Source organism: Tenrec ecaudatus, chromosome 13, assembly GCF_050624435.1.
Source record: "Tenrec ecaudatus isolate mTenEca1 chromosome 13, mTenEca1.hap1, whole genome shotgun sequence".
Classification (NCBI taxonomy): domain Eukaryota; kingdom Metazoa; phylum Chordata; class Mammalia; order Afrosoricida; family Tenrecidae; genus Tenrec; species Tenrec ecaudatus.
In genome coordinates, this window is record NC_134542.1 from 30900138 (window position 1) to 30922729 (window position 22592).

General features: G+C 51.1%; 1 protein-coding gene across 1 annotated transcript; it reads left to right on the forward strand.

Moving 5' to 3' along the window:
- Positions 1 to 2733: 2733 nt before the first annotated feature.
- Positions 2734 to 7036, forward strand: FZD5 (frizzled class receptor 5). Its single transcript, XM_075529174.1, has 2 exons — positions 2734 to 3307; positions 3616 to 7036. The coding sequence occupies exon 2, from the start codon at positions 3830 to 3832 to the stop codon at positions 5585 to 5587; it is 1758 nt and encodes a 585-aa protein (XP_075385289.1). The 5' UTR covers positions 2734 to 3307; positions 3616 to 3829; the 3' UTR covers positions 5588 to 7036.
- Positions 7037 to 22592: the final 15556 nt, after the last annotated feature.

Genomic DNA, 22592 nt, shown 5'->3' on the forward strand with positions numbered 1-22592 from the left:
CCTAGGTGTTTAAAATTGGATCTTAAAAAAAAAAGCTGAGCACGTTTTCATTTGTTGAAGAGGAGCCCTGGGGGTGCAGCGGACATACCTTGGGTTGTTTGTTTAGCCTCAAGGTCAGCAGTGTGAAATCACCAGCTACTCTGTGGGAGAAAGACGAGGTTTTCTATTCCGATGAGAGTCGTAGTCTCAGCCTCCCATAGGGGCAGGTCTATTCGCCCTGTAGGGTTTCTATGAGTCAGCATCAGCACAATGCCAATGAATTGAGTTTGTTGAATAATGAATGATGGTTTCAGAGAACGCGTTTTCATCTTTTCCCTGGACTGAATAAATAACCTTAAGCAAAGTCCATTATGTCCATTTCCTCATGTGCAAACTATGGCTAACAGTGCCTACTTCATCCGATCATTGTGAGAACCACGTGAGGTCATGCATAGCTTACCCAGCGCCATACATCACCTGGCGAGCAGCACATTTTAAACCGCCTCTTCAGTTGAGGAGGTAATAAGGCACCAAACCCAACCCCTGGCGTCTAGTCCAACTCTTAGAAATGCTGTAGAACTGTTGGCTAGGGTTTCTCAGACTGACAGTAACTACAGGAACACACAGCCTCGTTGTTCTCCCTTGGAAGGGCCGGTGGGTTTGAACTGCTGGCCTGGTGGGCAGTTGCTCTATGCTTAACCCGACGCTCCACCACAGCTCTGCAGAATTAATATAAATGGGGCGGGGGTAATGATACAAAACATTATACAAGGCAAGCAATTCTCCTTTGACAAAGTTTTGTTGCTATTTATTCTCACATCTCCAAGTAATAATAACAGTTAAAAATGAATGAAGATGACAGGTTTACAAATTCGTGGATAATATAAATATAAATATACACTCATGTACACACACACACACACATCTTAGGCCATCTGACTCAGAGCAAGTGAAATAAAACAACTATGCTGGCTAAATTCCAGGGAGAGTGATTGGCATTCTCCAACTTCAAATAATTTTTATTATTAGCCAACATCTGTCCATCCCCAATAATACACACGTGGCACAAAGGGCACAGAACGACAGTTCTCAGTCGGCCTGCTTGCCGCCTGCGCATACTTTCCACGGAAGGCGTCCCTTGCTCGGGGACCGCTCTTCTACAGCTTCTCCACGCGCGCCGCTTCCCCGCGGCCTGTTTGCCTGCCCAGAGGACCAGCGTGGGCCGGAGAGCACCTGCAGCGCTGCCGAGAAGGAGAGACGCCATGCACATTTTGGACGTATGTAGGACTAGCTCGGATCTCTGGGAAGCGATGGATATTTATTCCTTTTCACTTTCAGTCTAGGGTCAGTCAACACACCAAATTTTATTTCCCACGGCGCAGGAGAGCGGCCGGCTACTGTGCGAGTGCGTGTCCCCGTGTAAATACAAATGGGAGGCAGGACAGCCGCGGACAATAACTCGCGGTCGAGTTCAGCGCTGCAGTCCGCTCACTGCTCAAGCCCTTCCAGCCTCCCCTGGGCGGGCCCCGGCTTATTTCTCCGTCCGCCTAGAGGCAGAGGGAAGAGAAACAATTCAGCCCCCCTTTGTGTGCTCGTGAATCAATTTCAAGTACAGGACACTCAGCAGCCTTCCAACCTAATTAGAACGTGCAGAAAAGCAGCAGTTTAGTACCTTTTATACATGCAGTATAATAACCCATCTGGAGCGCGTCCCTGCGCCCAGCGCGTCTCCTGCGAGCCCGGCGGCCCTGTGCTCGCCGATCGCCCCGGGGCCCTGCGCCTGGCCCGCCACAGCGCTCCGAGTGGGTGTCGCGTCTCTTTGTGGGCGACTTCGGAACCGCCTGGAATCTCATACCTCGTCTGCTAAAGGACGAGGAGTTAAAAAAAAAAATCTTTCAGGGCTAAAAAGAAAAGCCCCTTCTTGTTACAACGCCGGGATTTTGTTACGATACGCAAGTCAAGGTCGAAGCCCGGGGCGGGGAGGGGGGGGCGGATGTGGCCGTGATTGGGGATGCCGAGGGAGGCTGAGGGCGGGGGCGGGGTGCCGACGTTGGACCGCAGGGAATACGGCTAGGAACCAGGCTGCCCAGGCGGTTGGGTTCGGGTAGAAGGATCAGCTGGATTGCGCGGTGAAGTTTGCAAGCGCAGGGTACCAGCCGCACGGGACTGGTGCAAAGATGCGCGGTCCTTCTTTGAGTTGCAGACGATCGACTCACTGTCCCGCAGGCAAGGTTGGCTTCTCTCGGGCCGTCAGCTCGTTGCGTCCAAGGGCTGAGGGAGACAGGTGCCAAGGGTGAGAATGACTCTTGGGGCCGTTCCTTTAAAGCACCGCCGGACTCGGTCAGAATGTTTGGCGGCAAGAGGTGGGGGACCCGCTGGAAGCCTCGGGTGCTAAGTTTCCGACGGCAGCATTCGGAGCGCCGCGAGGCGCGCACCCAAGGGCAGAAAGCGCTGCGACTCGCGGCGAGACTTTCCCGCCTGGGTTCTCAGGGCGGCGAGATTAGCATTCACCCCGCCCCCGTCGTTTCCCGGCCTGTGATTGGCCGTCGCTCTCCGCCCGCTCCACACTCGGCCGCGGGGCGGCTGGGGCCAGGCCGAGCCCGCCGGGCAGTGGGCGGGGACGCGGTGAGAGCGTGGCGGGGCGGCCACCAACTGAGCCTTTGCGCGAAGGGGCGGGACGGGGCGGGGCCTCCCGACGGGCATTAGAAGCAGGTGACCCGGACGGGAGAGGAGAGGCCAGTCGGCCCGCGGCCGCCAAGAGCCGAGCAGTGCCTGCCGGAGGTGGGCGACAGGGTGCCAGATCGCGGGGGAGGAGCCGATTCGGGCGCGGTCCGGGAGCGCCGCCACCACCCCCCGAAATCGGCTGGAGCGCAGAGCCCCCTGCAGGGTAGGAGGCGAGCGGCCGGCGGGCGCAGACCATGCCATCGCCGCGGGGCCGGCGCCGGCTGTGCGCGGAGCTGTGAAGCGGCGGGATCCCCCGGCCACCGCACCCCGCCTTCCTCCCGCCCAGGTGCTGCTCGGCGCGCTCACTCGGCGTCCGGCTCCGGGACCGGGTGGAACGTCAGGCCTGCCCCGCCCGGATCATGCTGGGGGACCCGGAGGAGAGAGCGAGTGTCCGGTCCGGGCCGACTGCCTTCGCGGGGCGCCCCCAGCCCTGAGACGCCCCCACCTGCTGCCATGTGCCTCCGTGGAGACCCCGCGTGTTTCCAAACTTTCTCCCAGCCGGTTCGGCTCTGAGTCGCGCTTCTGAGTGGTGTCGCCTCAGGGACAGGGGACCCAGGGCTTCGGCGGGCTGCAGACTGTCGGCTCCTCTCGGCAGCACTCCGAGGTGAGGAGAGCCCGCGCCTTCCCTTCTCCTCATTCTTCTTCTCTGGGTTTCTCCATTCTTTCCCGGGGAGCTGAGCGCTCTGACCCCGGGTACAGCCGGAGGGCCCGGCCCGGGAAGGGAGGGCGATCCGCAGTTCCAGAAGGTGGCGGGGAGGGGAAGGCAGGGGAGGGCCGGGAGGTTCACGTAGAGATTTGGAAACTGCTTGCGGGGACTGCACTGTTGTTGCCAATACTGGGCAGCAATTGCGGTTTTTCTCACCCCCACTCTTTTAAAATCTTTTTAAAAGAGTTCTTTCCCCGGAATTGCAGTCCTCATCTGCCCTCCGCAGCCCGCGATCGGGCAAGAAGCAGAGCTCGGCCGCTTTTTCCGAAACGGGTTATCTTTGGACGGATTTCTTCAAAGAAAAAGGAACCCAACAGGTTGCCAGCCCCGGCGCCGCGCACCCGTCGGCGCGGGAAGTTGCGCTCGGCTGTGCTGCTGGAGCAGACCCCACTGAGGGAAGTGAGAGGAGGGACCAGGGCGATGGCTCGGCCTGACCCGTCCGCACCGCCCCCGCTGCTGTTGCTGCTGCTGGCACAGCTGGCCGGCCGGGCGGCGGCCGCCTCCAAGGCCCCTGTGTGCCAAGAGATCACGGTGCCCATGTGCCGAGGCATCGGCTACAATCTGACGCACATGCCCAACCAGTTCAACCACGACACGCAGGATGAGGCGGGCCTGGAGGTGCACCAGTTCTGGCCGCTGGTGGAGATCCACTGCTCGCCGGACCTTCTCTTCTTCCTGTGCTCCATGTACACGCCCATCTGCCTGCCGGACTACCACAAGCCGCTGCCGCCCTGCCGCTCCGTGTGCGAGCGCGCCAAGGCCGGCTGCTCGCCGCTCATGCGCCAGTATGGCTTCGCCTGGCCCGAGCGCATGAGCTGCGACCGCCTCCCGGTGCTGGGCCGCGATGCCGAGGTCCTGTGCATGGATTACAACCGCAGCGAGGCCACCACGGCGCCGCCCAGGGCCATCCCGGCCAAGCCCACGCGCTCAGGCCCCTTCGGGGTGCCCGCCTCGGCGGGTGAGTGTGCCGCCGGGGGCCCGTCGGTGTGCAAGTGCCGCAAGCCCTTTGTGCCCATCCTGAAGGAGTCCCACCCGCTGTACAATAAGGTGCGGACCGGCCAGGTGGCCAACTGCGCGGTGCCCTGCTATCAGCCGTCCTTCAGCCCGGACGAGCGCACGTTCGCCACCTTCTGGATTGGCCTGTGGTCGGTGCTGTGCTTCATCTCCACCTCCACCACGGTGGCCACCTTCCTCATCGACATGGAGCGCTTCCGCTACCCTGAGCGCCCCATCATCTTCCTGTCTGCCTGTTACCTGTGCGTGTCCCTGGGCTTCCTGGTACGCCTGGTGGTGGGCCACGCCAGTGTGGCGTGCAGCCGCGAGCACAGCCACATCCACTACGAGACCACCGGCCCGGCGCTCTGCACCATCGTCTTCCTGCTGGTCTACTTCTTCGGCATGGCCAGCTCCATCTGGTGGGTCATCCTGTCGCTCACTTGGTTCCTGGCGGCTGGCATGAAGTGGGGCAACGAGGCCATCGCGGGCTATGCGCAGTACTTCCACCTGGCGGCGTGGCTCATCCCTAGCGTCAAGTCCATCACGGCCTTGGCCCTGAGCTCTGTGGACGGGGACCCAGTGGCTGGCATCTGCTACGTGGGCAACCAGAACCTGAACTCGCTGCGCGGCTTCGTCCTGGGCCCGCTGGTGCTTTACCTGCTGGTGGGCACGCTCTTCCTGCTGGCGGGCTTCGTGTCGCTCTTCCGCATCCGCAGCGTCATCAAGCAGGGCGGCACCAAGACGGACAAGCTGGAGAAGCTCATGATCCGCATCGGCGTCTTCACGCTGCTCTACACGGTGCCCGCCAGCATCGTGGTGGCCTGCTACCTGTACGAGCAGCACTACCGCGAGAGCTGGGAGGCGGCGCTCACTTGCGCGTGCCCGGGCCCCGACGGCGGCCAGCCGCGCGCCAAGCCCGAGTACTGGGTGCTCATGCTGAAGTACTTCATGTGCCTTGTCGTGGGCATCACGTCGGGCGTCTGGATCTGGTCCGGCAAGACGGTGGAGTCGTGGCGGCGCTTCACCAGCCGCTGCTGCTGCCGCCCACGGCGGGGCCACAAGAGCGGCGGCGCCACTGCCGCGGGGGACTACGCCGAGGCCAGCGCCGCGCTCACGGGCAGGACCGCGCCGCCGGGGCCCGCCGTTGCCTACCACAAGCAGGTGTCTCTGTCGCACGTGTAGAAGACCCGCCTGACGGACTGGGCGTCGGTCGGCAGCGGAGAGCGCGGGCGGGAGTGGTTTTGTTTGGTCGCTTTGCCAAGGTCACTTCCGTTTACTTTCTCGGTGCAGAATGCCGCCTCTGGGGCAACTTGGAGAAGGGGGAGGAGGAGAACCTGTCCCAGGACTTCGCAAAGGGGACTCAGCTCGCGTGTATTCTATTTTGCGTTTCTTTACCCGCCTTCTTTTAAAGGAACCTTGTTTTTAATTTATATATATATATATTTCCTTTTTTCCCCTTAAATTTTAACTGTTGCATTTTGGCAACAAAATATACCTTTGCTTTGGGGCCTTTACAATCCTGTGGTTGGCTTTATAATGAAGTTCCACTTGGTTCAGGTTTCTCTGAACTGTGTGGTCTGAAGAGGGAAATATAAATTTCCTATATCTGTGTCTTTTTTTTTAAACTTTAATGTGAAAGTTGGGGTGGCCATTGTTGGGAATTTGTTGGGTGTGCGTTCTCAGCTGGTGTTTCCCGACATTCCTTTCTGTGCCCACTGATGGTCTAAGGTCAGTTGCTTGTCCCTACTGATCCTGAAAGTTCACAGAAGACCCAAGTCTCAACCCGGAGGGCCCCATAGTGGGGAGCCTTCCAAAGGTGGCAAGGTGAGGGAATGTGGAGCCAAGGGCGTCAGTCCTCTGTAGTCCTTGTTACCCTCCTTATTTTTCACCAGCACCAGCGTTGTTTTGAACACGTTCGAGGTAGCGTCATAGAGAGGACCCAGTATAAATATTGGTGTAGCGGAAACACCAGGCAGCGTCCGGCTGAGACTGCATTTTAGACGGGAGAGGTGGCAGTATTTGCCAAAAAAGGTGGTGGGGGTGGGAGTGGTTCTTAATAAGTCTGAAGTCCTCTCTCTCTAAAAAAAATTATTTTGAAAAGAACTTGCGGTGAACTTACTTTTGGTGAAAGTAAACCCACTCCCTACACTTCTTGGAACTACTTGGTGACAGTTACTAATAGAGCTTTTTTTAATTTAAGGACTCAAAAAAAACCAACCCTGCTAATAGAAACCCAGTAATTAAGTAAATTTCGAACACTTCTCTTATCTGCTCCACCCCCCCCCCACCTCCTTTATCATGTTAAACAGTCACTTGGCTTTCTTATTCCTTCTCTCCTGGAGAGCCCGATTAGAAGCCACATCCACCTTGGAAGGAGGTGCTTAAGCTGGGGGAAGGGGTGGGGAGGGAGGGAGGCAGGCCTGTGCCCCACCTGTGAGCAAACAATGGTAGCCCAGAGGGAAAATAGTGTCCCTGGACTTTGGACTAGCTTATAGGCAAGACAGGGCTCCCTGGGGCCTCTGGAAACCAGTGAGATGCCTAACACTGACATAGCTTTCATTTTTTTAACCATAGATCGGTGTAATGCCCTTCCCTATCCCAATAGATTTTTCTTAGGCTCCCAAATAAAGCCTACATACTGAGCATTCTCTCTCTCTCTCTCTCTCTCTCTCTCTCTCTCTCTCTCTCTCTCTCTCTCTCTCTCTCTCATACACACCCGCATCTCTTGGCTATTAGCATATTCTATTTACTTTCCTGATCTCCTGAACCGGTCCAGCATTAATTCCTCTCTGAGAGCTCGTATCTTGATGAACATACATATTCATACAGATTTCTTGGCTGTTGGAAAATCCTGTTGGTTTTCCTAATGTGCTTCACCATTCATTTCAGGTGGAGTGAGGGGCTACTACTGAGGAACAGGGAGGGGTAACTGAGCAGTGTGATTTCATGAGCAGAACTAAGTGGGGGCTGAATTTGGGGATGAAAAACCACCAAAGCCACTTAGAATTGGAGAGAGCCTCCTTAGGTAGGAAAACAGCAGAACTCTACCCAGTGACACATTATATATACCAAAGCTGGCAACACATAATTTAAGCCCAGATCAATTTTTACTTGTGGATACTAAGTAGATAACACTCAGAGTTCCCATTGGTAATGTAAACATTAGCTGAGGGCCGGAAGCCTGGTAATCTGATTTTTAAGGACTCTCAAAAGCTGTTCACCTGTGTAAAAATGCAGTTCTTTCACACGCTTAGCTTCTGCTTCCAAGTTAAACTTTCAGTGGATTCCACAAAACCCAGTACACTTCGCTACACAAGGCTCTGCATGTCGTACTCTCACCTGCCAGAGGCTTCTTCCAGGGCCTTCTAGTAGCTACAGGTCCGGGCTGTTTCTTCTGTTCTTTGCAAAGGAGGACTCTTCTATCACCTGGTTTCTTTCACATTTAGTGCTTCTTCCTGCCTAGCTCTGGCCTCCCCTCCATCTAAAAGCTGTGAGATGAGTTACTTCTATTAGCAATGTGCCACAATTCTAGGAGCCCTGGTGGTTACAGGTTGGGCTGTGATTCTCAAGGTCAGCAGTTCAAAACCACAGCCACTCCACAGGAGAAAGTTCGGGCTTTCTCCTCCTGTAGAGTCTGAAACCCCCAAGGGCATCTCCACCCTGCCCTATAGGGTCACTATGAGTTGGCATCTTCTGGATGGCTGTGCGCGAGGGAAGCCTGTGGTACCCTGAAGAATTTCAGCTGGTTAAAGGATGCTGAGGTGTAAGTCTCCATGTCAGTCATTTTGCTCCAGACCAGGTGAGAGCCAGGGACACCAGTGTTCAACCTCTGCTCCCACCCCTGCTCTTTGTCTCTTCTCTCTCCTCCCTCTAAAAGGGACAGAACTCAAATGTCCACCTGCTTCCCTAAAGCCTGTCAACAGCCCCTCCCCCTGCCAGGCCCTCTTTCCTCTGGAGCACTGTTTTCCCCAGATTTGCATATTCACTTCAGGAAAGCAGTCCTCACTCTTGAAACCAGGGGTAGCTAGTGACTTCCTTTCTCAGGGGCTGGCTCTGCTGAGCTGGGGAGGTAGGGCCCGCTAGTCCCCTGGATCCTGAAGGCCACCCTTTCCCCAGTCCAGCCCAATACCCCTCTGGCCTCACAGAGGCACGGTGAGGATTCCCCTAGGTTGTCTAAAGGAACTAATCAGCTGCCCAGGTTTGAGGAAGTCTTTTTCCTTGTAGCCAATTTACCTGTTCACATCCCGAAATGGCCTGGCTTGGCAAGGAGTCCTTTTTCCTGGTGCCTTACTATATTGGTTTCTAGGTTCAAGTCTCTGTCTCGCTTTCATGCTGTGACCGTTTCCAGTGACCAGGGCCTGTGTGTGCCTGTGCGCGACTGTGCGAGTGGACAAGCATACGGAGTGTGTCCCAGCACGGCTTCAGAGTTGGCATTCATTAGGCTGAGTCCTCCTGGGCCAGGACCTCCTTAGGCTTGACACCCGGGAACATCCCTCCTGGTCTCACACCCACCCTTGGAGCAGCAGCTGTGACCTGAGCTCCTGAGCACAGCAGGGGAGCCCAGCAGCTCGGAAATGGACTGCCACCCTGCTCCAGAGGCTGTTTGTCCCTTTTGTGTTCTGCAGAAAGATCCTGGGGTGGGAGTGGGGGTGGGGGGCAGGGGCACAAGACTGAATCACTGCCTCTTACCACAGAAGGTGGCACACGGGCTGAGAACATCCCAGGCGGCAGATGGGAGCAGTGGCTGAAAATGGCCTTTTTTTCTTGCCTGCTCTCTTGTCCAGAGTCCCGTTTGCAGTGGGATATCCGAAAGCAAACGCTACTTAGAAATGTGATGGGTGAGGAGTCAGGGCTGGGCGGCATGTAAGTGAAGGAGGCACCTGGCCCCCAGGCTCTCAAAAGCTGCCGGAGCAACTCGGTGTCAATTATGGGGTTCCACCCACGATAATGTTGGTGGTACGTTATTTTTAAGACAATGTTACTTTATGGTGTTACACATACTATATGTATAGTGTGTATGTTTTGTGGTTGTATATACATAATATATATATATGAGAGATTTAGTGACTTTTGATACGGGTTTGGTGCAGGTGAATTTATTACTGAGCCAAATGAGGCACATACCAAGTCAGTCGTGGGAATCCAGGGCTTTCGGTCATTTTTATGGTTTCAAGGTAATGGGCTTAGTGCCTGCTCCCTATCACCATCACGCCAGACCAAGAACTCACATGAAAGCTGGCAGCACTGTACTGGCAGACAATCAACTTGCATGCTTACTGGCAGGTGATTCTAACCCTGAATCCAAGGCATTAACCAGAGGAGACCCAGAGCAGCTCGGGGAAGGAGTGTTTGGTTTGGTTTTCCTCTGGAAGTCCGTAGAATTAACAGTTGTGTGTGGTTATGTTAGTCTCAAGACACTTGATTTGCTGACTTTATTACTGTGGATAAATGTCTGTATGATATTTGTGGAAAGGTAAAATGATGGTTTAAGATTTTTTATCAAATATGGAGATTAGCTATTTATGAAAAACAAAGAAATGTCTATTTTTGTTTCTTTGTTCCCGATTAATGTAGATATCATCTTACAGTGCATTAAAGCAACGATAACGAAAACAAAAGGATGCTTCTTCTCTTCCTGCTTGGGTGGAGGGATGCCCGTGCTCTCCAAGTGCATCTGAGGAGCTAGGTGGCCTCCGGCCTCATGATCAGATTTCTCAGGTGTGCCTGGAACAGTCAGTGCAGAGCTCTTAGAAAAAGAAAAGCACACGCCCGCCACTTAACTAACGAAGACCTATGTTTTCCTCAAATACGCAAGCTAGCTTTCTCCAACGGCCGTCTTGATTCACAGGAAGCAAGCCCTTTGTAAGCCCTCAGGCGGGGCTGGTATTGCACCTGTCGGAGGAGAGATGCTCCTCTTCCTCACGTCCTTCGGCTGGGGAGCGGGGTGCAGCGACACCCCCAAACCATCACAACAATGAGATGTACTTCCTGACAAGCGTTCAGTGCACGTCAGGGAGCCCCAGAAAGAGGTTTCCATTCAGAGTGGCTCTGGGCACCTGGCCAGATGCTTTGGCCCAGACACTATTGTGGAAGTTAGGTGGTCCCAGGTTCCATTCCAAGGAGTCCACCGCTGAGCGCTTCTGACATTGAAGTCCAATGCTCCCCCCTCCCCCCATGGTTTCATGAGTATTTCCTTTATCTCTAAAGAGCAGCACCTCGACTATCCGCTAGTGAACAGCTGAGAACGTTAGCATCAGCAAATCGGGAGCTGCAACACGCTAAGTAGCTCATGTCAATACTGATAAGAATGCAGAGGGAACAAAAGGTGGTTAAGGGAGGTTCTTCAGAACTCCAATTGGTCGTAAACTGAGGACTGATGTCCACTTTCTATTGGCTGCCGCTTTGGCAAAATGCAGATTAGCCACTCATCTAGGAAGCACTCACCTGTTTTAATGTCTGTCTAGAGTCCTGAGACATTTCTGAGGTGCACAAGTATGCGGGCGAACATGGATACTGGGGCGCTAAGACAAAGCCCTTATGAGGTAACTAACAGTATGAGGCAGTGGGTCATTAAATGTCAGTGAGCGGTACCAACTTTAGATCAGCGGTTCTCAACCTTCCTAATGCCGGGACCCGTTCATACAGTTCCTCATGTTGGGGTGACCCTAACCCTAAAATTATTTCCGTTGCTACTTCATCACTGTCCTTTTGCTACTGTGATGAATCGGGCGACCCCTGTGAAAGGGTTGTTCGACACCCCACCACCCCTGAAGGGGTCGCGACCCACAGGTTGAGAACGGCTGCTTTAGCGGTCAGTCCCTGAATTAGGGCAGGTGGGAGAGGCAGTAGTTGAGCAAGCTCCTGACACAGACCTTACACCTCAGGATCTTGTTTTTTCTCATTTTCCCGGTGGTGAAAGTGAGGCCACAAGCTGGAGCAGAGGCGCTGTACTAGACTTGGAGGGCTAGAAAAATACGTTGTCAGACTTTTATTGGTACCAAAGCCTGACAACCTGAGGATGTCCAAGGAGAGCGCTGCTGCCGAAAGCTTCGGTGATGGAGAGTCTGGAAGTAGGTCGTCAGGCCTTCATTCCGAGGTGCTTCTAGGTGGACTCAAACCCACAGCCTCTCAGTGAGCCCGAGCACACGCCCCGTGGCAGCCCGGGGACAGTCCAGCTGTCCGTCGGTGTGGCGCTCTTTCGTGCGTCCCATCCTTCTCACAGACTGGACACGCGGTAGAGACCAGGAATGATGCTGAGTAGAGATGGGAGCGATGCTCCTGGGGCTCGAGACGTAGCTTCATTTATGGGCTTTGTAATTTTGAATAAAACCTCAGTTTCCTCACCTAAGAGATGCGGGAGGAGAGTATCCATAGGGTTAAAAAGTGAAAGGATGGAATCCAGTTCAGGCACGTAAGACGTAAGACGGTTACGGGCACGAGGAGGAAGCAGCTGTTTGGGGTTGAAATGAGAAGGAAGTTATGGAGACTGTAAATTCCAGTCTGCCCACGACGTTCCCGTTAAAAATGAGGATGCTCAGCCTTCAGCCCCACAATCCGACACTCAATAGGTCTGCAGCCTTCCAAGAGGTGACTGCTTTTTCTTAAGTCAACTGACTATGGGAAAATTGCTTTCAGTTTATGAAAAAGTTGCCAAAAATAGTTCAGAGAGTCCCCGTCTACGTGGCACCCCTGGTCCCTTCATGCTCCCGTCGTACATGACCACAGCACAGCTGTCAGAAGAGTGAGCTTGGTATTGGCACATTGCAGCTCTCCCACGGATGTGCTCTGCCTGCTGCGGGATCCAGTGCAGGAGACTTTCACAGGCACTCCCGCTCAGGAGGGCGGTGGGTGGAGAGCGCATCCTGAGCACCACATGGGACCACTAAGCACTGCGCAGAGGCCAGCGGCCCCAGCACTAAGTTGGGAAGGTGAAGGCCATTTCCAGGCGTAAATTGGGGGAGCGGGCCGGACTGGGAGGTCGATTTTAAAGGATAGGGATGGAATCCCAGTCTAAGATGAGAGGGAGGGAACTGAGAGACAGCCTCTCTAAAGTGGGATGAAATGTTTTCTTTTGAGAGTTCAGAAAGGGCAGCTGCCACCTGGTCCTCATCCTAGACTTGAAGAGGGGCTTCGCAAAGTTCATGGAAAATTTCCGTGATATTAATTCCATTCCCTCAGGAATCCCCCTGCACCCCTCCAGGAATGTTTTCAGGCTCCCTTCACATATGTCTACATTGTGCCCTGTGAGTAGGTCAGGAAAGCTGGAAACCGAGCAAGTGGGAGGCACTAAAAGGAAACCTGTTGGCCTTGAGTGAATTCCACCACACAGCAACCACACTGGACCGACAGAACTCCCCTCAGGGTTTCGCCGGCTGTCGGCTTTGTGGGAGCCGACCGCGCGTCTTTCCCCGCAGAGCAGCTGAAGGTGCAGTGTTAGCACCCACTCTTAGGTAGCAGCAGTTCTGGGGACTTCTTTGGGAAACACGGAAGGAAGGGCTCAAACAGGGCCAGAGGAGTTTGCAAGGGGCTCGTTGGCTCGCTTAAGCCTGTGAGCCAGGCAAACACATGCTGCCTGAAGCTTGGGCAAGTGTGGAGTGGCTCACAGTGAGCGACATCAAGCTTGGCCAAGCTGGACAGGAGCCGGCGCAAGGGAGGATCTTGCCGAGTGAAGGCCCCTAGCAGACTTGGGGGAACAATGAAGGGGTCTAAGTGGAAGAAACCCAGCCCTGGAAGAGTCCATTCTCGTGTTGCTGGGTGCCATCGAGCCGGTTCTGACTAGGGACAACAGACTGAAACACCGCCCGGTCCTGCATCATCCTTGCAATTTTTCGTTATGTTTGAGCCCATTGTTGCAACCACTGTGTTGCTCCATCTTGTCGACAGACTTCGTCTTTTTTGCCGACTTTCTACTTTCCCAGGTGATGACAGTCCCATGGTGTGCCGAAGTTCCGTGCTCAAGCTGGGCTCTAAATGGGAGACTGTCACACAGTACTGCTACCAGGGTTCCGGTTCAGGCACGCATGCCTTTATCCCCCACAAAATGCTTTAAACATGACTACCATCAGGGGGTGGCCAAAGGGTGCCTTAAAAAAAACCCTCAACTCATTGCCATCAGGTTGCTTGTGACTCATAGTGATTCTGGAACGGGGCAGAATTGCCCAGTTTCCAAGTGTCACCCTTGGAGTAGAAAGCCTAATCGTTCTCCTGAGAAATAACGGGTGGTTTTGAACTGCTGACCTTGCGGCTCAATATGTAACCCACTGTGCCAATAGGGCATATCAAGCAAACCGGGTCTAATCAAAACTGGTTTCCCAGGGCATCTGCTGGGCCAGTTACATTCAAGGCAGACAGATCAACTGAGAAGGTAATGACAACTGTTCGGTGCTTAGGGATCCCCCAGGGAGAATCTTGATAGATCTGTTGAAGGACACAGGATGATCACCGGAGCTCATTAGAAAGAAGCTTTCAGGGGAAAAACTTGCATTGATGAGGAAAAGGCTAGACAGTTTGCACCAAGGAAATGTATTTCCATCATGACAATGTACCTGTTCCTTCTTCAAGAGCAGCCAGGACTGTCCTACGAGCGTTGGGTTGGGAAACTGTATGCCACTCACCCTGGTCTTGCCCTGTCAGACTCCCCAAACTCAAAAAGCATTGGGAAAAGCCATGTCTGAGTCCGCTGAGGACGCCTGCCCTGCTGTTTGATGTGTACATGGAAGAGCACGGAACTCTCTAGGGAAGGGTTGGAGAGATGGAAATACCACCTTCAGAAATGTCTACAATTAGATGGAGGATAGGTTCAGAAATCATAACTTCCCGTGTTCTTATTATGTTAAGCGACCTGTGGTTTTGAGGCGGTCACTGTTACTTACTTGGTACACATCTAGGGTAGCAGAGCGGGGTACCGGTTGGACTGCTAACAGCAGGTCAACAGCTCAAGGTAAGCCATTTGAAACCGCGAGTGCCTCACAGGAGAAAGAGAAGGCTTTCTGCTGATGCACAAAATTAACCTCAGAAACCCCCAGGGGCAGTTCCACGTTGTCCTGCATGAGCCAGAACCCACTTCATGGCAGCGAGCTGCGGTCTGAATGTTCAGGCTGTGGCCAAGTCAGGGGTGTCAGTTAAGTGTAGGAAGTTGGAAAGAGCTACCACCACCCACGACCATCAGGTCAACTGGACTGGCCCTACACAAGTTTCCCAAGGCTACGCATCTTTCCCAAAGCAGAAGGCCTCCCCTTTCTCCCTCAGCGAGGCAGGTGGGTCTGGGTGGCCGAGCTTCCTGTGAGCAGCCCAATGCTTACCCAATAATACCACCAGCCATGTCTCAGGGCCCCCGCCCCAGCCCCCTATCAAAACAAAACCTATCGTAATCCAAGCGATTCCAACTCCTAGTGACCCTGTGGAGGCTTTCCGAGGCTGTAACTCTCTAGAGGGGCCACTGTTAGCTTTAGCCTTTTCTCAAGGACCGGCTGACCTGTTAGCAGTCCTACGTTTACCCCACAATGCCACCAGGCAGGGCTCTGACACCAAACTGCACTCCCTGCCATCTAGCCCAGTCTGACTCACAGTGACCCCATAAGACAGTGCAGACTGCTCCCGTGGGTTTCCGAGGCTGTACCTCTTCAAAAGCCTCCACTTTATCCCACGGAGCAGATGGTGGTTTCGGTTCTCTGATTTCATAGTTAGCACCCAATGTGCATTCCACTATTACCACCAGTTCTCTGAAGCAGCTCAAATAGGTGTTGACTCAAAGACCAGGCATTGTGATCAGTGGGTGATAAGAGCCAGCAGTGAAGGCTAGACTTAGGGAGATGAACTAGAAAGGTTACTAGTAAATCATTTGGGAATTCTTTTACATTACATATCTTGGTGTTTTATTGAGGATCATAGGTTTTGGGGTTATCACTGATTTCCTGAGTCACATTTGAATCCCCTAGCTCCCACCCCAACAGTTCCAATAATTACCCCCGGTCTCCACACCCCGTCCACCCATTTGACCTTGATTTCTCCTTAGTTCTATTTCACATTCCCATTGGTTCATCTGGTACCCTCAAGACGCTAAGTCACAAACAGTTAAAAAGAAAATCACAGTTAGTACATGTTCTCTGACCTGCGAAGCCCATTTTAAATAGTTGAATGGAAATTACCTGAGACACCAAACTGATTGTTCCTGAGTCCAGGGTTCAGAAGGGCTCCCAGGTCTCTTGTATGGCTTGCTGGCAGTGTCAGGCCGGACTCCATCCAGGTTGGTAATTTGCAGTGTTAAACTTTTGGTGATCTAATCCTTAAACCTGTTGATTGATGCTGGGTGTTACAGATTCTGCTCAGAAACTAGCACTTAGCCTGGGACACTATTCTGCTGGTTGTCAAGTACTGTACTAACTGGTCCATTTTCAAGCAATGAGTTTCTGGGCAAGGGAGTGGTCACAGTTGATTCAGTCTGTGGTTAGGGAGAAGCAGCCCTGGTAGTGGAGTGGACTACACACAGGGCCAAGAACCACAAGGTCAGCTGCTCCACAGGAGAAAGATGAGGCTTTCTACTCCCCTAAAGATTTACAGACTTGGAAACCCCTGGGGGCAGCTCTACCTTCCCTGTATGGCAGCTGTGAGTCTGAATCTACTGGCTGGCAGTAAGTTTTGTTTTGGTTTTCTGGAGGAAGAGAAGGCAGGATTGAGTGATAGAAGATTCTATCTAACCGAGAGAGGCTATGGCTAAATTTGCTTCACAAAACACTGTATAACCCGAGTACAGAGTAGACTGAATTACATTTTTAAATTTTAATAATGGCTTAAGCATGAACAGTATCTAAATTTGTGTAGAGATGTAAGAAATTTAAACCAAGAAACTAATGTGCCCAGACCACACAGGAGCAAACAGAGAGAGAGAGAGAAGAGGAGAGGACAGCATCCTGATCCATCAAGCTTTGAGAACAACATTCCCGCTCAGAGCAGCCAATGCACAGAGAGGACCGTAAGGTCAGCCTCACCACGAGACATGATGTCCCTTTACTGACCCAGTGTGCTACGGGGGCAGCACTGGAGACAGTGTGGAAAATGTGCCCAGTCTTTCCCCACCACACCATGGCATAACACAGAAGGAGCGCAACAGAACAGCAAGGGAACAAAGCAACAAAGTCCCTGAGGAATTCTGAAAACAGACTTCAGACTCAGGGGGCAGGGCTTGGCACCTCATCAGCCCTAATCGGAATACATTCATAAGGGTCAGCAGACCTGGAACTATTCATAGGCTAGTTTTTGTTTTTGTTTTTTTTCATGTCTATCGCACTGTGTTAGTCTGGGTAGACTAGAGAAACAAATCCAGGGAGACTCGTGTATAAGACCTTTATATAATGGAGCAATTGTATATTAAGAAGACATCCCAGCCCAGTTCAGATCAAGTCCATAAGTCCGATAGTAGCCCATATGTCCGATACCAGTTCATGAATTCTTTAGACTCACGGTCATGCAATGATGTTGAATGCATGAAGATCACAGGCCAGTGGGTGGAAAATCTCGTGGATCCAGTGGCAGTGGAAGCATCTCAGCGCTGGTGTGGGTCTTCACGTGGCTCCTCCAGCTCCAGGGCTCTGGTTCCATCAGGGATCTCTATGTGGCTTGTCAGCAGGAAGACAATCAGAGTGTCTGTGTGTATCTGGCCTCCAGCGAGCCATTTCTCTCATGGTGCCTCCAAATGAAGTCGCCAAGCTGCGACCTGATTGACAGGCTAGACTCCACCCTTTTGCACATCGACACCAGATTATGTTACTACCACAGGCAGGACAAACAACCTAAGGAGAAAACAACAGGACAGATGGTTGTGGGGCAGAGCAAGGGAGAGGAGGAGGTGGGGGAAAGGGAGAGGGGAGCCAACAGACTCAGGGACAAGGGAACAATAGATCTAAAATAGATGGGGAGGAGGGCATAGAATGCCTGGTGGGGTTCAATCAAGTGCAATGTAGCTGAGAGGAAGTACAGAGAGCTGAATGAAGGTTGAACATGATAGTGGAACAGGAGGAAAGTGAAAAATAGAGGAAAGAACTAGGAGTCACAAGACATTTATAGAGGTATAAACATAGGCATGTACATTTGTAAATATATTAATATTCATAATGCTAGGGATACAGGTCTATGTACACATGTCTATCGGTTAAATATTAAAGTAGCTGGTGGATATTGTGCCTCTACTCAAGTCCTCCCTCTACACAAGAATACTTTGTTCTCATAATCTGGTATTCTGTGATACTCACCTTCCCAACACGATCACTGAAGACAAAGCAGGTGCATAAGCAAATGTGGTGAAGAAAGCTGATGATGGCCAACTATCAAAAGATATAGCATCTGGGGTCTTAAAGGCTTGAAGGTAAGCAAGCAGCCATCAAGCTGAGAAGCACCAAAGCCCACATGGAAGAAGCACACCAGCCTGTGTGACCATGAGGTGTCAACAGGATCAAGTGTCAGGCACCAGAAGACCCAAAACAAACAATCGTATGGATGTGAATGAGTCGAGTCAGAATGGTGACCAAATGCCCAGGTTTAGAAAATTGGGCATCCCCTCACAGAAGTGCCACAAGGACGAGTCAGCCAGGGTGCAGTATAGCACCGAGGAAACATGCAACATTCCTCTAGTTCTTTAATGCTTCCTCCCTGACACTATCATGACCTCAGTTCTGCCTTATAAATCCAGCTAGACCAGAGGATGTACACTGGTACAGGTAAGAGCTCTCAACACAGAATCCAGGACAGATAAACCCCTCAGGGCCAATAATGAGAGTAGCTATACCAGGAGGGTAGGGGGAAGGTGTGTGTGTGGGGGGGTGGTGGCAAAGAAAGGGGGAACCAATCAGTGATCGATGTAAAACACCCCCCCTCCAGTGCATCCCTGGGGATGAACAACAGAAATGTGGGTGAAAGGAGACAGCAGACGGTGTAAAACACGAAAATCAAAATAATGTAAAAATTATCAAGGGTTCACAAAGGTGGGAGGGTCGGAGAGGGAGGGGGAAAATGAAGAGCCTATACTAAGGACTCAAGGAGAAAGAACGTTTTGGAAATGATGATGGCAACATATGTACAAATATGCTTGACACAATGGATGTACGGATTGTTAAAAAGAGCTCCCAATAAAAATATTACCAAAGAGGTACCCAACAATTATAGGTCATTTTTCTTCCTCTCAGTATTACCAGATCTTATAGATGAGTTAAGTAATTCAAAGAACCATTAAACAAATAATAAATAGGAAAAAAGACAAACACGAATGTCGAGCAGGTATGAAACCAGAATGCCATGCTCTGCTGGATAATCATGATGACGGGGCTTCAAAAAGGCTACGGAAAGAGAATCACAAGAAAATGGCATTTCCCCATGACCTTTTTGAAGTCTCCTTGCATCGGGGTAGCTAGGGTGGCGGAAGAGGAAACACAAAAGTAAGGGCCCTGGTGGAACCTGATCGGCAGGGAATTTCTTTTTCCTTTTACGGGAAACCCTGGGCCCTGGGCTGTTAGGAGGAATAAACTGCAGCCTACAAACGGAGATTTCATTGGATTCTCAGAGTTCAGCTGTCTCTTCTGTGTGAACAATGGCTTTAAAAGGTTACAGTAATCAGAATTAGAATACACATAAGTTCGAGTCCAGGTCCGGAAAACCAACCATGAGTCGAAGCTGACTCTTAACTCCGTAGGACACGTAGAACTGTTTGTGGGAGCTACACGGACACAGAGGACAAGGGCCAGCCTTCTCCCATGGAGCGGCTGTCTTGAACTGCCGACCTTGCGGATCGCGGCTCCACTCGTAGTCACAGACAGCCAGGGCTCCTTTGAGTGCAGGCAGCTACTCCTTTTCTGCAGCTGTATTTTAGGGACCCCATCGGAAGGATAAACCCAGAGAAAACTGCCAGGTACCACCTTACTATGAACTCTTCCTGTGCCCACTAACATTTGTCACGGAAGCTACACCCATTCTCCAGTGTTTATAGTCTTGCTCTACATGTGATTGTGCTCCCAATCCCATTTCTCAAAGCCCAAACTTAAAGCCCGTGAGAACTGTTTTCAGAAACATACTTATTGTTTGTCCCTAAGCTACAGATTCATGCCACACCTCCCTCCTCCGCACTTGCCTTTCCATCTCGCTTACCAACATAGTAGTTAATAACGGGGTGTAACTATCTTAAATGGCCTTTCTCCACCCTTCTCAAGGAAATCAGAGGACTTATCCTCTAGTACTGTATCAGTGTGGTGTTAAAAACATGGCCTTGTCCACAGAAGCATCAGGGGGCTTAAAAGGCAGCAATGCCGTCAGGACGTGGCCAGAACTGCTACGCTGGCCAGAGTAGAAGCCCCATGGTGATTTAGTGTGAGTCCACTTGAAATGTAAGTAAGCTTCAAAGTGGCTTATTATTTTTTCTTTTTTAAATAATTTTATTGGGGCTCGTATAATTTTTAATCGTTTTATTAGGGGCTCATACAACTCATCACAATCCATACATACATCAATTGTGTAAAGCACATTTGTACATTTATTGCCCTCATCATTCTCAAAATATTTGCTCTCCACTTAAGCCCCTGGCATCAGGTACTCATTTTTCCCCTACCTCCCTGCTCCCCCCTCCCTCCTGAACCCTTGATAATTTATATTTTGTCATAGCTTGTCCTGTCCGATGTCTCCCTTCACCCACTTTGCTGTTGTCCGTCCCCCAGGGAGGAGGTCACATGTAGATCCTTGTAATTGGTTCCTTCTTTCCAACCCACTTTCGCTCTACCCTCCCAGTATCACCAATCACACCACTTGTCCTGAAGGGATCATCCGCCCTGGATTCCCTGTGTTTCTAGTTCCTATCTGTACCAGTGTACATCCTCTGGTCTATCCAGACTTACAAGGTAGAATTTGGATCATGATAGTGGGGGGCTGGGGAGTGGGAGGGGAGGAAGCATTTAGGGACTAGAGGAAAGTTTTATTTTTCATTGTTGCTACATCGCACATTGGTTGGCTGGCAAGGGGATCTCCAGTGGCAAATGGGCTTTGGGTCTCCACTCCACTCCCGTGCTCATTCACTATGGTAAGATTTTATTTTGTTCTGATGATTCCTGATACCTGATTCCTTTGACACCTCGTGATCACACAGGCTGGTGTGCTTCTTCCATGTGGGCTTTGTTGCTTTTGAGCTAGATGGCTGCTTGTTTACCTTCAAGCCTTTAAGACTACAGATGCTATACCTTTTGATAGCCGGGCACCATCAGCTTTCTTAGCCACATTTGCTTATACACCCATTTGTCTTCAGCGATCGTATCATGGAAGTGAGCACACAATGATATTTTTTGTTCTTTGATGCCTGATAACTGATCCCTTTGGCACCTCGTGATCACACAAGCTCGTGTGGTCTTTCATGTGGGCTTTGTTGCTTCTGACTAGATGGACGCTTGTTTATCTTCAAACTTTTAAGACCCCAGACGTGATTATCTTTTTATTGCTGGGCACCATCAACTTTCTTCACCACATTTGCTTATTCACCCACTTTGTCTTCAGCGGTTGTGTCGGGAAGGTGAGCATCATAGAATGTCAATTTAATAGAAGAAAGTATTCTTGCATTGAGGAAGTACTTGAGTAGAGGTCCAATGTCCGTCTGCTACCTTAATACTAAACCTATAAATATAGGCACATAGATCTACTTCCCCCTCCTCATATGTATTTGCATATATGCATATCTTTATCTAGACCTATATAAATGCCCTTTGCCTCCCAGCTCTTTCCTCTATTTCCCTTGGACTTTCCTTCTGTCCCACTATCATGCTCTGTCCCCACCTGGGTTTCAGCAACTCCTCTTGGTTACATTACCCTTGATCATGCTCTACCAGGCCTCCCACACCCACCTCACCACCAATTTGGATCACTTGTTGTTCCCTTGTCCCTGGGTTTGTTAACACCACTTCCTTCCCCCTCACCTCCACCTCTCCCCACGAACTGTTGGTCCTGTTGTTTTCTCCTCCAGATTGTTCATCCAGCCTTATTTAGACGGACCTGCGGAGATAACATACATGAAAACAAGACAGAGCAAAACCAAGCAACAGTATACAACAAAACAACAACAAACCACTGACAAAGAACAAAACACAAGAAAAAAAAACTTGTAGTTGGTTCAAGGATCGTTTGTTGGCCTTTTATCACAATCCATTGTCTAGCACATTTGTTGCCATCATCATTCTCAAAACATTTGCTTTCTACTTGAGCCCTTGATATCAGTTCATTTCCCCCCACCCTCCCTGCTCCCTCATGAACCCTTGATAATTTATAAATTATTTTGTCATATCTTTCACTGTCTGACGTCTCCCTTCACCCACTTTTCTGTTGTCCATCCCCTAGGAGGTTATATGTAGATCTTTGTAATCAGTTCCCCTTTCCAACCCACCTTCTCTTTACCCTCCAAGTATTGCCACTCTCACCACTGGTGAGACCCTGAAGGGGTCACCTGTCCTGGATTCCCTGTGTTTTCAGTTTCTATCTGTACCAGCGTACATCCTCTGGTCTAGCCAGATTTGTAAGGTAGAATTGGGATCATGTGTGTGGGGAGGATTTAAAAACTAGAGGAAAGTTGTATTTCATTGTTGCTACCCTGTACCCCGACTGACTCATCTTCTCCCCACGACCCTTCTGTAAGGGGGTGTCCAGTTGTCTACAGATAGGCTTTGGGTCTCCACTCTGCACTCACCCTCATTTCCAATGGTATGTTTTTTTTGTTCTCTGATGCCTGATACCTGAACCTTTCAACACCTCGTGGTCACACAGGCTGGTGTGCTTCTTCCATGTGGGTTTTGTTGCTTCTCAGCTAGATGGCTGTTTATCTTCAAGCCTTTAAGACCCCAGATGCTATATCTTTTGATAGCTGGGAACCATCAGCTTTCTTTACCACATTGCTTATGCACACATATGTCTTCAGCGATTTTGTTAGGAAGGTGTGCATCATGGGATGCCAATTTCATAGAACTGTTTTTGCATTAAGTACCTGAGTGGAGGTTCAATGTTCATCTGCTGCCTTAATGCTAAACCTGTAAATATATGTACATAGTTCTATTTCTCCACCATCCTATATATTTACACGTGTACATGCCTGTATTTAGACCTCTATAAATACCCTTGGCCTCCTAGTTCCTTCCTCTGCTTCCTTTTACTTTCCTCTTGTCCCACTATCATGCTC